General features: G+C 40.9%; 4 protein-coding genes across 14 annotated transcripts in view; 2 read left to right on the top strand and 2 right to left on the bottom strand.

Moving 5' to 3' along the window:
• Positions 1-189: 189 nt before the first annotated feature.
• LOC104825118 (ABC transporter G family member 8) lies at positions 190-2,341 on the top strand. 2 transcript variants are annotated; one of them, XM_010557395.2, is made up of 2 exons: positions 190-1,889; positions 1,979-2,151. In XM_010557395.2, exons 1-2 carry the CDS (start codon positions 345-347, stop codon positions 2,054-2,056), a joined length of 1,623 nt encoding a protein of 540 aa, XP_010555697.1. In that variant the 5' UTR covers positions 190-344; the 3' UTR covers positions 2,057-2,151. The 2 variants fall into 2 exon arrangements, with proteins under 2 accessions (XP_010555697.1, XP_010555696.1); XM_010557394.2 differs by having other exon boundaries at positions 195-2,341.
• Positions 2,342-4,433: 2,092 nt separating this feature from the next.
• LOC104825117 (probable NADH dehydrogenase [ubiquinone] 1 alpha subcomplex subunit 5, mitochondrial) lies at positions 4,434-5,806 on the bottom strand. Its single transcript, XM_010557393.2, has 2 exons — positions 5,403-5,806; positions 4,434-4,801 (listed from the first exon to the last, which is right to left on the bottom strand). The coding sequence occupies exons 1-2, from the start codon at positions 5,713-5,715 to the stop codon at positions 4,614-4,616; spliced, it is 501 nt and encodes a 166-aa protein (XP_010555695.1). The 5' UTR covers positions 5,716-5,806; the 3' UTR covers positions 4,434-4,613.
• A 168-nt stretch (positions 5,807-5,974) lies between these two features.
• Positions 5,975-10,877, top strand: LOC104825115 (DUF21 domain-containing protein At5g52790). Of its 10 annotated transcripts, XM_010557389.1 has the most exons (18): positions 5,975-6,053; positions 6,163-6,267; positions 6,430-6,513; positions 6,661-6,786; positions 7,285-7,365; positions 8,033-8,131; positions 8,216-8,292; positions 8,394-8,477; positions 8,553-8,666; positions 8,959-9,045; positions 9,144-9,283; positions 9,384-9,471; positions 9,560-9,633; positions 9,750-9,874; positions 9,975-10,159; positions 10,280-10,326; positions 10,394-10,670; positions 10,780-10,877. In XM_010557389.1, exons 6-18 carry the CDS (start codon positions 8,038-8,040, stop codon positions 10,825-10,827), a joined length of 1,440 nt encoding a protein of 479 aa, XP_010555691.1. In that variant the 5' UTR covers positions 5,975-6,053; positions 6,163-6,267; positions 6,430-6,513; positions 6,661-6,786; positions 7,285-7,365; positions 8,033-8,037; the 3' UTR covers positions 10,828-10,877. The 10 variants fall into 10 exon arrangements, with proteins under 10 accessions (XP_010555691.1, XP_019059463.1, XP_010555689.1 ...); XM_019203918.1 differs by lacking the exon at positions 7,285-7,365 and having other exon boundaries at positions 6,661-6,766; XM_010557387.1 differs by lacking the exon at positions 7,285-7,365.
• Positions 10,878-10,963: 86 nt separating this feature from the next.
• The window catches only part of LOC104825116, a 1,291-nt gene continuing 908 nt past the window's right edge, over positions 10,964-11,346 (bottom strand). Inside the window, exon 3 of the mRNA XM_010557392.1 lies at positions 10,964-11,340. Within this exon, the coding sequence (XP_010555694.1) occupies positions 11,027-11,340 (314 nt within the window). The 3' untranslated portion in view covers positions 10,964-11,026. The remainder of the gene's footprint in view (positions 11,341-11,346) is intronic.

The following is an 11,346-nucleotide window of genomic DNA, read 5'->3' as shown; positions in this document are numbered from 1 at the left end:
TATATATATATATATATATATATATATATATATATATATATATATATATATATATATATAACTTTTTTATGAGATTACCTTCGACCTTAATTTAGGTCGAAGTAAATCACACCTATAAATCTTATCTTATCCGAAATCTTGTAATGGAAATAAACACAGTTCAACAAATACAGGAATCCGAACCTTTCATAACCAACCAACCAATCTAAAACTAGAAACAAAAACATATATATGTATATATTAAATTGTCAATTTGCAACATTACATTACACTATATAAAAGATCTCCTCTTACCACACACTCTCTCTCTCCTCTCTCTCCATCTCACTCTCCCACCAAACTCTATGGAAACTCAGTCTCCTTCACCGCCATCACCACCGTCGCCGCCGTCACCACCGTCGGCGACGTCGGCGCCGCCGCAGAGCTACGAACTGAAAACCTCATCCATCTCCTACGCGAAACCCCGAGCCGACCTCTCCCACATTTTGCCATTCCTCGTCCCTTTCAAGCAATGCGCGGCAGAGCCACCCACTTACATCCTCCGCAACATCTATCTCACCGCATTTTCCGGCGAGATCCTCGCCGTGGTCGGCCCAAGCGGCGCCGGAAAATCAACCCTACTCGATATCCTCGCCGCGAGAACCTCTCCCACAGCCGGATCCATCCTCCTTAACTCTCTTCCCATAAACCCTTCTTCTTACCGCAAGATCTCTTCTTACGTTCCTCAGTACGACGCCTTCTTCCCTCTCCTCACCGTTTCCGAGACGTTTTTCTTCGCCGCACGTCTCTTGATCACCGACCAAACCCAAGTGTCCGATGTTGTCCGTTCTCTGCTTAAAGAGCTTAACCTTACGCACTTGGCAGATACTAGACTTGGTCAAGGTCTGTCTGGTGGTGAACGTAGAAGGGTTTCTATTGGTTTGAGCCTTCTTCACGATCCGTGTTTTCTTCTTCTGGATGAACCCACTTCGGGTTTGGATAGCAAATCGGCTTTTGACGTTGTTCAGATTCTTAAGACGATAGCTACGTCCAGACAGCGCACTGTGATCTTGTCCATTCACCAACCCAGCTTCAAGATACTGTCTGTTATTGATCGGCTGTTACTTCTGTCCAAAGGAACTGTCATGTACCATGGAAGGATTGATTCTCTTGAAGGTTTCTTGCTCTCCAAGGGATTTACAGTTCCTCCACAGCTGAATTCACTCGAATACGCCATGGAAATACTCAGTGACCTCCACGAGGCCAGCAAAAATGGCGGTATTTCTCTCCCTAGTTCGTCGCCATCAGCAAATGCGACGGACTGTTCGGCTGACCAGTTACCAGAAAATGAGAACCAGAGAGCAAAACAGTGTACTGTTCGGCGTAGACCCTCGAGAATCACAGAGATAAACCTTCTTTCGAGAAGGTTCTGGAAGATCATATACCGTACGAGGCAACTGCTTCTGACCAACACGTTAGAAGCACTTATAGTTGGTCTTGTCTTAGGCACCATATACATCAATATCGGAAGTGGGTTTCAAGGGATCAACAAAAGGTTCGGTCTTTTCGCATTCACGCTCACTTTTCTCCTCTCCTCGACCACGGAAACTCTCCCCATCTTCATCAACGAACGGCCCATTCTTCTACGAGAAACCTCGAGCGGAGTTTACAGGCTCTCGTCTTATCTTCTGGCGAATACCCTCGTCTTCCTGCCCTACTTACTCGTCATTTCCGTCATCTACTCTCTGTCAGTCTATTTTCTCGTCGGCCTCTGCTTTTCATGGCAAGCTTTCGGATACTTTGTGCTGGTCATCTGGGTAATCGTTCTAATGGCGAATTCCTTCGTGCTGTTCCTGAGCTCTCTGGCGCCAAATTACATAGCGGGGACCTCTCTAGTGACAGTTCTCCTGGCGGGTTTCTTCTTGTTCTCGGGGTATTTCATATCGAAAGACAGCCTTCCCAAGTACTGGATCTTCATGTACTTCTTCTCCATGTATAGGTACGCCTTAGACGCGCTGCTGATAAACGAGTACTCGTGTCTGGTATCGAGATGCCTGGTCTGGATGGAGGGAGCTGAAGGGAAGATCTGTCTGGTCACTGGAAGCACCGTGTTGGAGAAGAAAGGCCTTCACGAGAGACAGAGATGGTTCAATGTCTACGTCTTGCTCGGCTTCTTCCTCCTCTACCGTCTGCTGTGTTTTCTTGTTCTTCTCAGAAGAGTTTCGGGTTCCAAGAGATAAATGATGATAGCATCCCACTTTCTTGTTTAATTTTGTTTAACAACTATGCAGAAATAACAAATTGTAAAATAATTATTATCATTGATAATAAGAAAAACTAAATCAACAACATAGTTTTGTTTCGTAGAATATCTAGTTATATAAATACATTAATATGTAAATAATTTAGAATTATATAAACCCTGTATATACAATTTTCTAATAAACATGTAACAGATAATGTGTTAAATTTAAAGATAGCTAAACATTTGAACATCTCAATAATTTCCAATAATGCGATATCGGACAAAGGTATAGTGTAGTGTAGTGTGGTTCATCGGACAGTGACATATGTTTTCGGATGAGTCTGAAGTGAACCTCATTAGAGTGACAAACGTTTTCCGTCCGGTTGTTGGATTTGTTGTTTTTTTTAACCTTATTTTCTAAAAAAAAATATTGTTGTATTCCGTTCTAAATTTGATTAATTGCATTTTAAGAAAACACGTATAATCTATTTTTATAACAAATACAATTTAAATATAATTATATATGATTTAATTGGATTAAATTTTATCTTTTTATCCACTACCGCATCTTGAATTGGCAGAAGCCACGTTGGAACATGGGGGACAAAGTGGTGTTCACGGGTCTCATTCTCCATCTATCCAACCAAAAATACAAAACTCATACTATTATTATTATTATTTAAAGTTAATAGTCATGGATCGCGTGTTTCAAAGAATGTCTTTGTCGTCTTGTTGCATCCCTGTAAGTGTTACATTGTTGTTTCTTCCCTTGGCTTTTAGCCAAGCAATGGTCAAGTGGATGTCTCCTCTATGTTTATATGCACACATGTATATCATACATATATATATATGGGTGTATGTATGTGTGTATTCACGGGCTGAACTTAGGTTGGTCACCCGTGAACTCAAAACTTCTCTTGCTCTCAATGTTTCTTCCATTATTTAACGTATCGATCGGATCGAGGTGGGTGCATGCATGCATCGAGATATGTGTTTGGAGAATCTTACGTATCTTAGAATGCCATGTAAAGCCAATGTCCAAATCCGCAAAAGTCAAAAAGACTCTTGTCTTCGTTTGATCCAATCTTCTGAAACTTTCATTACACTTCTTTCTCTTAGGCGTGATTTTTTCTTTTTCGGATATGTAATGGTACTCTTTTAATCTAGAGGAATTTTGTGTGACCTAATGTATCAAAAGTCTTTATACAGTCACGTATTAGACGAAGCTGTGGATATTTAGGGTTTCGGTATTTATCCAAAGTCGGAAACGCATTTACAGATATGTACATGAAAATCTCATGGATGGACGATGATGCTTTGCAAACGTCGTCGTTTAATCTTCCATGAGTATGCAATATCGCATAAGGCGAGTTATGCGTATATGGAACTTGGTCACGAGGTGGATAAGCATGAAATGGCACAAATGATCATCAAGAAGATTGGGATCAGTTCAGAAATTTACCTGGCTGGGTTCATCTCTGCTGTGCTCCTGAAACTTGCAAACATCTTCTCTCTTATTCTGTAAAACACGGTTTTTAGCAGCGAAATGTACGGAAAACGCAGTTGCCATGAACATGCAAACAAGCGTTTTTGCGACGAGATACCTGAGCCTGTAGCGGTTTCTTGGAATGGGTTGGAATCAAATGGCGGCATTGCTACTGCCCTCTCTCCATTTGAGGGCATTAGATTGTTAGGAACCGAGCCTGTTACTCAGTAACTTTCTTGCTCTTAGCTGTTTGCTTGAAGCAATGGTAAATTCAATAGAACGGGTCCGAGTATTTCCGATCAATAGACCAAGATGGACAAAGGCATAGCACTCGCCCCGTTTGATCCAGCCTTTCTACATTCTTCTGCCAGACTTGTAAAGAGAATCTACAAGCACGAATCCCAGCCAAAGCTCTGTGGAAGTTCATGGGAAAGTACACAACTTCGCCAGCCAAAATGTTAAATCGCTTCAAAAGAGAAGGTTATAGATACCGTGATAATGAAGATGCGAGCTTTCAGAGTGCAATGCACCGCCTGAGGCTGTGATCCGTGTGGTTAAGAACAAAACCCTGTTTAAAGACTGCCATGATTTCATGACCCTTTGCGAAGCGGTTAGTCAGTAGGTCTACAAGTTGTAAGAGATAATAATAACCAGATTCATACCTTTAACAATGGTGAACTAAAATTCTTGCAAAAAAGGGAAATATCATTTGGATAAATCATAGATGAGTAACAAAGATAAGATTTGAAATACCGTATGTGCCATTTTTCAACTCGTAGATTAGATTATTTGCCTTTTAACGTCATACTGGGAACAACTCTAGATCAAGCTAGAGGAAAACAAACAATAACAAGAGAAGAAACCGAGATTTTTTTCCAGCACATACAATGCAGAGCCGGAAAGCTACTCCTTCAACTGTGACTCGGAGCTAGAAGCTGGAATCTCCTTTTGAGAAGTTACAGCTTCAAGGGTCCTGTAGAACTCCTCGGGAAGGGGTCCGGGCCGATGCTGTGGAACATGCTTGGGAATGGGTGCATCATTCTCAATGACTTCACACTCGTAGTCATCAGGAACACCCCAAGGATCCCACTCTGAAAAATCCCAAGAGGAAATATCACGAAACCCGTTATGAAGAGGCTGACAGAAAGCAGTACAATTCCATAGTAAATTAAAAGACCCAAACACTAAACCACCAAAGTTAGCCCGAGGGCATGTTACAACCAATGGATGGATACTCCTGTTGTGTTACTGAGATTCACAGACATTCACAAGGATAACATTCAAACAGTGACTAGTTTCCTTCATGTTTCTTTCTTCTTTCACGACAACCACATTCAAACGGTAACCGGTTTCTCTCAAGTTTCTTGTTGGATCTCCAAAAAGACCTAAACTTTCAAAGCATTTTGATGCAGCCACAGCGTGGAACGCCATCATATATCTTCAGCAATGATTCCACAGATAATGGATCAAAGTTGCAAGTCTTTTCTTTTCAGACAACACGAAATTTCACTGTCCGTAAAGCCTCAAAATTCAAATTCTATTTCACATTTTAAAATTCTCAGCAGCCAATATGAAACCAAATGCTACAATACGATCACAGAAAACCTTTTTTTTTCCTCAAGCATTCTCAGCAACCAAACAAAATCACAAGGCGATGGGTCGAATGAAACGAAGAAGAAGAAGAATGCGGACCTATCATTTTTCCGATGAGAGTGAGCTCATCGCGAGCTTCCTCGATGAGCTCCTCGACCTGGCCACAACCGAGCCGCTTCTCGATCACCTCCCAATCTTTCTCTTCCTGACAAACCTTGAGACGGTGGCGAGTGAAACTTTCAACAGCTTTCCTGTAGCCTTCGTCCTCCGGCACCGCCGTAATCTCCTTTAGGGTTTTGGAGTACAGATCGATCAACACCTCCCTGGCGTTGGGGACCACGTCCAGACCAACGATCCCGGTCGTCTGCTTCACTTTCGCCAACAATGGCCGTCCGATCGCACGGAGGAACATCTCTGCCACCAACGGTCGAAGTACACGATCACTTTCCCTCTCTCTCTACGGACTCCGGCGAAAACTCTGACAGTTTCCAGATGCAAGAAAGGAAATGCGAGCTACAGAAGCAGAGGATGTCAAACATGGCCTAAGCGATTTGGCCCATGAAAGTCTTATTGGGCCGTTATATGGGCCGTAGGTAGTAGACTCATATATACGAAACTAGACCATGAAGACATTACTGTTAGACATCAGTCATGCGCTTTTTTTTTTTTTTTTTTAATTGTCATCCAGGGGAGGATAGGGGACGATCTTTTCCCGGTTGAAGCTAGCAACATGTTGATTACACACCGGAGGTTAGTCTCCCTCTTCTGTTTTCGTCTGCTTCGTTACCCATTAAAAGAAGGTGGTGGAAGAAACCCGTGAAATCTTTTCGGAAGATTTCAATTTCTTCAATGGTTGCAGAAGAATTATGGGTGATCAACAAATACTCCTGAAATTTGCATATCAATCTAATTTGTCGTATGTTGTCTGTTTCTTCCCGGGAGCTACAGCTTTTTTGAGTTAAAGGTGAGACATTTCCCCGTCACTGAGTAAATTTCGTGTCATTTGGGTTCAAGTTTATACGCTAAAATTTGGATGAAATTGTTCAAATCTTTCTTTCTTGAAGTCTTTGCATGCTAATTGGAGGATGTTTGCCTAACCAAATTGTTTCGAATGTCTTTGTTTCAGGCACTTTTTCTCAAATGGGTTTCTTAGATTTGTCGGCTTCTACTCGGCCATGAATTCACTTTCATCAACTCCACAATTCAAAGGGTACATTTTTTTTAATGTTTTAAATCCTTGGTTGAGGAAACCGATAAACTATCTGTTAATGGAACATGATGTAAGTAATTGGGAACAATGATGAGTTTTTTTTATAGAAGAAGATAGTCTTTTGTTTTATCTATTTGTTCATTACAGCTCCAGGCATTGCTTAAGAAGCATCATCACCTCTGTTAAATAGAAGAAGACTGTGCCTTGTGTTCTTTTTTGGATAAAGGGTATTAAAAGAAGAAGACTGTACCAGGTTCATTCTGTTCATTTGATGTAAGTGTTCAGTATAAGATCTTGACAAAAATTGACATATTCTCGGCCAAGACAAGAAACTTTAGTACATGTTTGATCCATTTGTCTGTTGTGTCACTGCTCATATGACCGTGACTTGGTTTAAAACTGTCTTAATACTGCATTTTCTATAACCTGTAGTAGCTTAACTTCTGAAGTATTAAAATACTTCTAAAGGCGTCATTTAAGGAGCCATTTGCTTGTATCTGACCCTTCCTTGATAGATTTTTAATATTCATATCATAGGCGTTGAGGCTGTTCATTTGCTTCTTTAGACAGTCATTATCTGGTGGGATATCATAAAAGGCCTTCTCCTTTTTCTCACCTGCTCCTTCGGCGTCTTCTTTCTTGTATTTCTTCTTAGCCTGCCATCGTTTTTTCTATTGAGTATTACGACATTTGCGGACAATAGTGATTAGAATTATGTGTGAACATCAAGATTGAATCCCATTGGACCGATAGCTATAATGTTATTTCCAGGTCCTGAAATCTGCAATGAGGTACCATGCATGCTACAATGGTGCAAGAAAATCAAACGAGACTTGGCTTGGTTCTAAATAAGTAAATGGTGTCCTAGTTTGGTTCTTCTTGTTGATCCTACAATTTTGATTGTTTTTTTTTTGGATAACCGAGCATCATGGGCCGAAACCCAGACTAATCTCGGTGCCGAGAGCCAGCCATGTGATTTGAATTATACGCTCCCTCCCCAAACTTGAGGTTCGAACTCGAGACGGGACAGACGCTTTGCGCCCCCGTTCCACCGGTTGAACTACCCAAGTTTGGGCTACAATTTTGATTGTTCCTACCATTATTATGTAAATATTTGTGTATATACACAAATATGTAGAAAACCTAAGCTAAATCCTGTGTATACACAAATACTATATTACCCTTATAACCATCTGTACCAATGGATGCTTTCGGTGTAGGTGATGGTGATTCTAGGACATAAACATAGTTTTTTTTTTTTGAAGTTTTGGAAGTTGGTTCTTGGATTTGGGTCTCATGGTGAAGCAGTTGGTATATTATGTCATCCTTTGCTGCTATTTAGTTCATAGTTCTCTCGGTCTCAACACTCATATCAAACAAACATCTGTTTTGTCCTTTGAGCCTTCAAATGATCTAACTTGTCTAAAAACTAAGAACATGGCAGCAAACGATGTACCTTGTTGTGAAACCATGTTCTGGGTTTACCTTATCATATGCGTTGCCCTCGTGTTATTTGCAGGGTTAATGTCAGGACTGACTCTAGGGCTCATGTCCCTTAGTCTTGTCGAGCTCGAGGTCATGATCAAAGCTGGTGAACCCCATGAACGCAGAAACGCTGGTCAGTCTTATTAAGCGCTCTCTCTCTATTACTTTTATTCTTACCTTAAACACCAGTCTTAAAATATTTGTTCAAATTTATCAGAAAAGATTCTGCCACTCGTTAAGAATCAGCATCTTCTTCTGTGCACACTTCTGATAGGCAATGCTATGGCCATGGAGGTAATATGTGGTGCCTAAGTTTCTGTACATACACAACTTGTTTAAGAGTTTGGAGTTGTAGCATTTACCGGTTAGGGGTTCGATGTGTATCAAATCACAAGGCTTTACCGATCTTCGTTGACGCTTTGCTTCCTGCTTGGGGCGCTATCCTGATATCGGTGACTCTCATACTTGCCTTTGGTGAGGTAAAAATGACTTTTCCCATGCAACATGAACGCAAATTTTACTGCGTGTTTCTGATATATTTTTACTTTCTGCAGATTCTACCGCAAGCCGTATGTTCCCGATACGGACTGAGCATCGGGGCAAAACTATCTTTTCTGGTTCGGTTAATTGTCATAGTTCTCTTTCCATTAGCCTATCCAATCAGCAAGGTACTCGGCTAAAGGATCAAACCTTTTTTTTTTTAATCAGCATCAATCAAACCTCTGGTCCATTAACAAGAACAAAAGAAGAACACTGAACATCTAGATTCTGTCATAATTCTATATGTAAACAAGTTGTAGGCTGTGGGAACATTTATATTAAGCTGGATATGCATGTTTAGAGAGATAAACTAGTGCTCTTTGCAAGCCTCCGAATCAAATTCATCAGATTGAGTGATTTGAGATGTTTTCTTGTTCACGAAAGAATAACTCGGATTTTTCTTTCTTTTTTGTGCGGCAGTTGCTGGACTGGCTTCTCGGGAAGCACCAGTCTTCGCTTTTAAGACGAGCGGAGCTCAAAATGTTAGTGCATATGCATGGAAACGAGGTTTTGTTTCAGATCCTCTGTTGTTCCATATGAGAATTAATTAAAGTTGAGATTTCCAACGTTCATCCTAGACACCTAACCCTAAACCCCAAAACCAGGCAGGGAAAGGCGGGGAACTGACTCGCGACGAAACAACAATCATATCAGGAGCTCTGGATATGACCCAGAAGACTGCAAAAGATGCCATGACACCCATTTCTGAGATCTTCTCGCTCGATATAAATACAAAGCTTGATGAGTACGATTTCTTGGAAACTTTCCTGCTTCTGCATGCATAGTTTCTGGCCAAATGTTTGTCTTTATGTTGGTATATTGTTTCTCTTGCTTCGGCTTCTCAGGAAGACGTTGGGATTAATAGCAAGTGAAGGTCATAGTCGTGTGCCTATTTACTCGGGAATCCCTAGAACTATCATCGGATTTATCCTGGTTAGTAATTTACAAGTTCAAGACTCTCGTTTTTGTTCCTATATTGCCTTTACCCTCATGGGTTTCTGCTTATTTTATGGTGAAATAGGTGAAGAACTTGATAAAAATCCGAGCTGAAGACGAGACAACGATCAGAGATATCCCGATCAGGAGAATGCCCCGGTATACGCACTCTCTCTGAAACTAACCCGAGTGGTTTCAGAATTGAGCTGAATCATAGATTCTCCCCTCTTATGGCGTTTACTTGTTCATACTGATTCTGAAATCTGCAAGAACAGGGTGAATACAAATCTCCCTCTTTACGACATACTCAACATATTCCAAACGGGTCGGAGCCACATGGCTGCTGTTGTCGAAGCCAAGAACGTTATCAACGGTCCGTTGGATCACAAGAACGCCAAAGGTACGGACTTTTTTTGGTCAGTTAATACAAAATACAAATCAGTATATCCATGGAGACAAGAATTCGGCTTGTGCCCATTTTTTTTTCTTCTCATTTGTAGGATTAGCTTATAAATCACCACCACAGGCACAGAGAGATGATCAAGTCATTTTGAGCATTCCCGGGACATTTGGTAATGAAGTTTATTGTCAGAGTCCAGTCCAATACATTGACAGCCATGCTGAACAAGATGAGGAACTGGTCGGAATCATAACTCTTGAAGATGTCATGGAAGAACTCATACAGGTTCTTTGTTCATAAAAACAATCTTCATATCAATGAATCTAAACCTGCTCTAGGGTTTATGCTTGCTCGGATTTTTTTTTTTCTGGTATAACCAGTTACGTTATTGTTTGGATCTCGTAGGAGGAAATTTTCGACGAGACTGACAGATACGTCGAGGTTTATAAGAGGTAACTTCTGCTTCTACCATTAAGGTAAAGATAGCAATTTGAACATTTTCCTCATTTTTCCAACCAGACTCACAGTTAAGATGTTACCACCGGAAAAGTCGCCGGAAAAATCCACGTGGATCTCGGATCTTGGCCGGAGAAGCCATCCGCCGTCTCCAATCACACCGCACCACCAAAGTCCACTGTCTTCAAACAGCATAACGCCTACACTTCTCCGGTCACCGGTGAAATCACCGTACCCTAAATCACCGGTGATCCGGCCGAAACTGTATGCTTCTCCTTCACGGTATTCTCCGGCGCTGTGTTCAGACATTGATTGTTCCAGTTCCCTGTCTCCGAACCGGGTAAGATGATCTGTTTTGTCCTCTTGCAGTCTATTGTTACTTGCACCGGAAGTTATCTTTTTTTTTTAGGGTTTGTGAGTTCTACTTTTTTTTTTGTATATATATTTAGGTCTCGAGGACATCTTATGTGAAGCTACCGAGACCAGACGTTTCATAGTTTCTTGTAATAAAATAGAATAATTATCTATATCCAATGCAATTGTTGTATGATTACATGTTCTTAAAATTGCAAGCGTGTGTGTATTCATAATGACAACAAATGTATTATAATCAAAAATAAAAACAAACATTTCTTAAAAATATTATATAAAATATTTATTGCCAATAGGAAAAACAATATTCATCCGAACACTTTTTTACAAAATCACACAAATTTTAGGTTCTTCCTCCACAATTTTGGCATTTGCATAGGGAGGATGATAGTAACAACTTCCGTACGACGAAGGATAGTAATTGAATGGGTAACCCAGAGGGATAACCGGAACGGGAGCCACGTCCGGTTTAGGAGGGCCCGGCTTTGGTTTCGCCCCCGGTTCTTTCACCGGTTCGACCGTATCGATGATGCATGATTTACATATCTTCCTCAATTTAATGGCAATAACCGACACATCGATGTTTCCAATTACCGTCAATCTCTCGTTCTTATCGTCGATTTCAACAGATTTAATCCCTACAC

Source organism: Tarenaya hassleriana, unplaced genomic scaffold, assembly GCF_000463585.1.
Source record: "Tarenaya hassleriana unplaced genomic scaffold, ASM46358v1 Cleome42, whole genome shotgun sequence".
NCBI classification, from domain to species: Eukaryota; Viridiplantae; Streptophyta; class Magnoliopsida; order Brassicales; family Cleomaceae; genus Tarenaya; species Tarenaya hassleriana.
The sequence above is the reverse complement of the archived record's forward strand: the minus strand, read 5'-3'. Positions and strand labels throughout refer to the sequence as shown.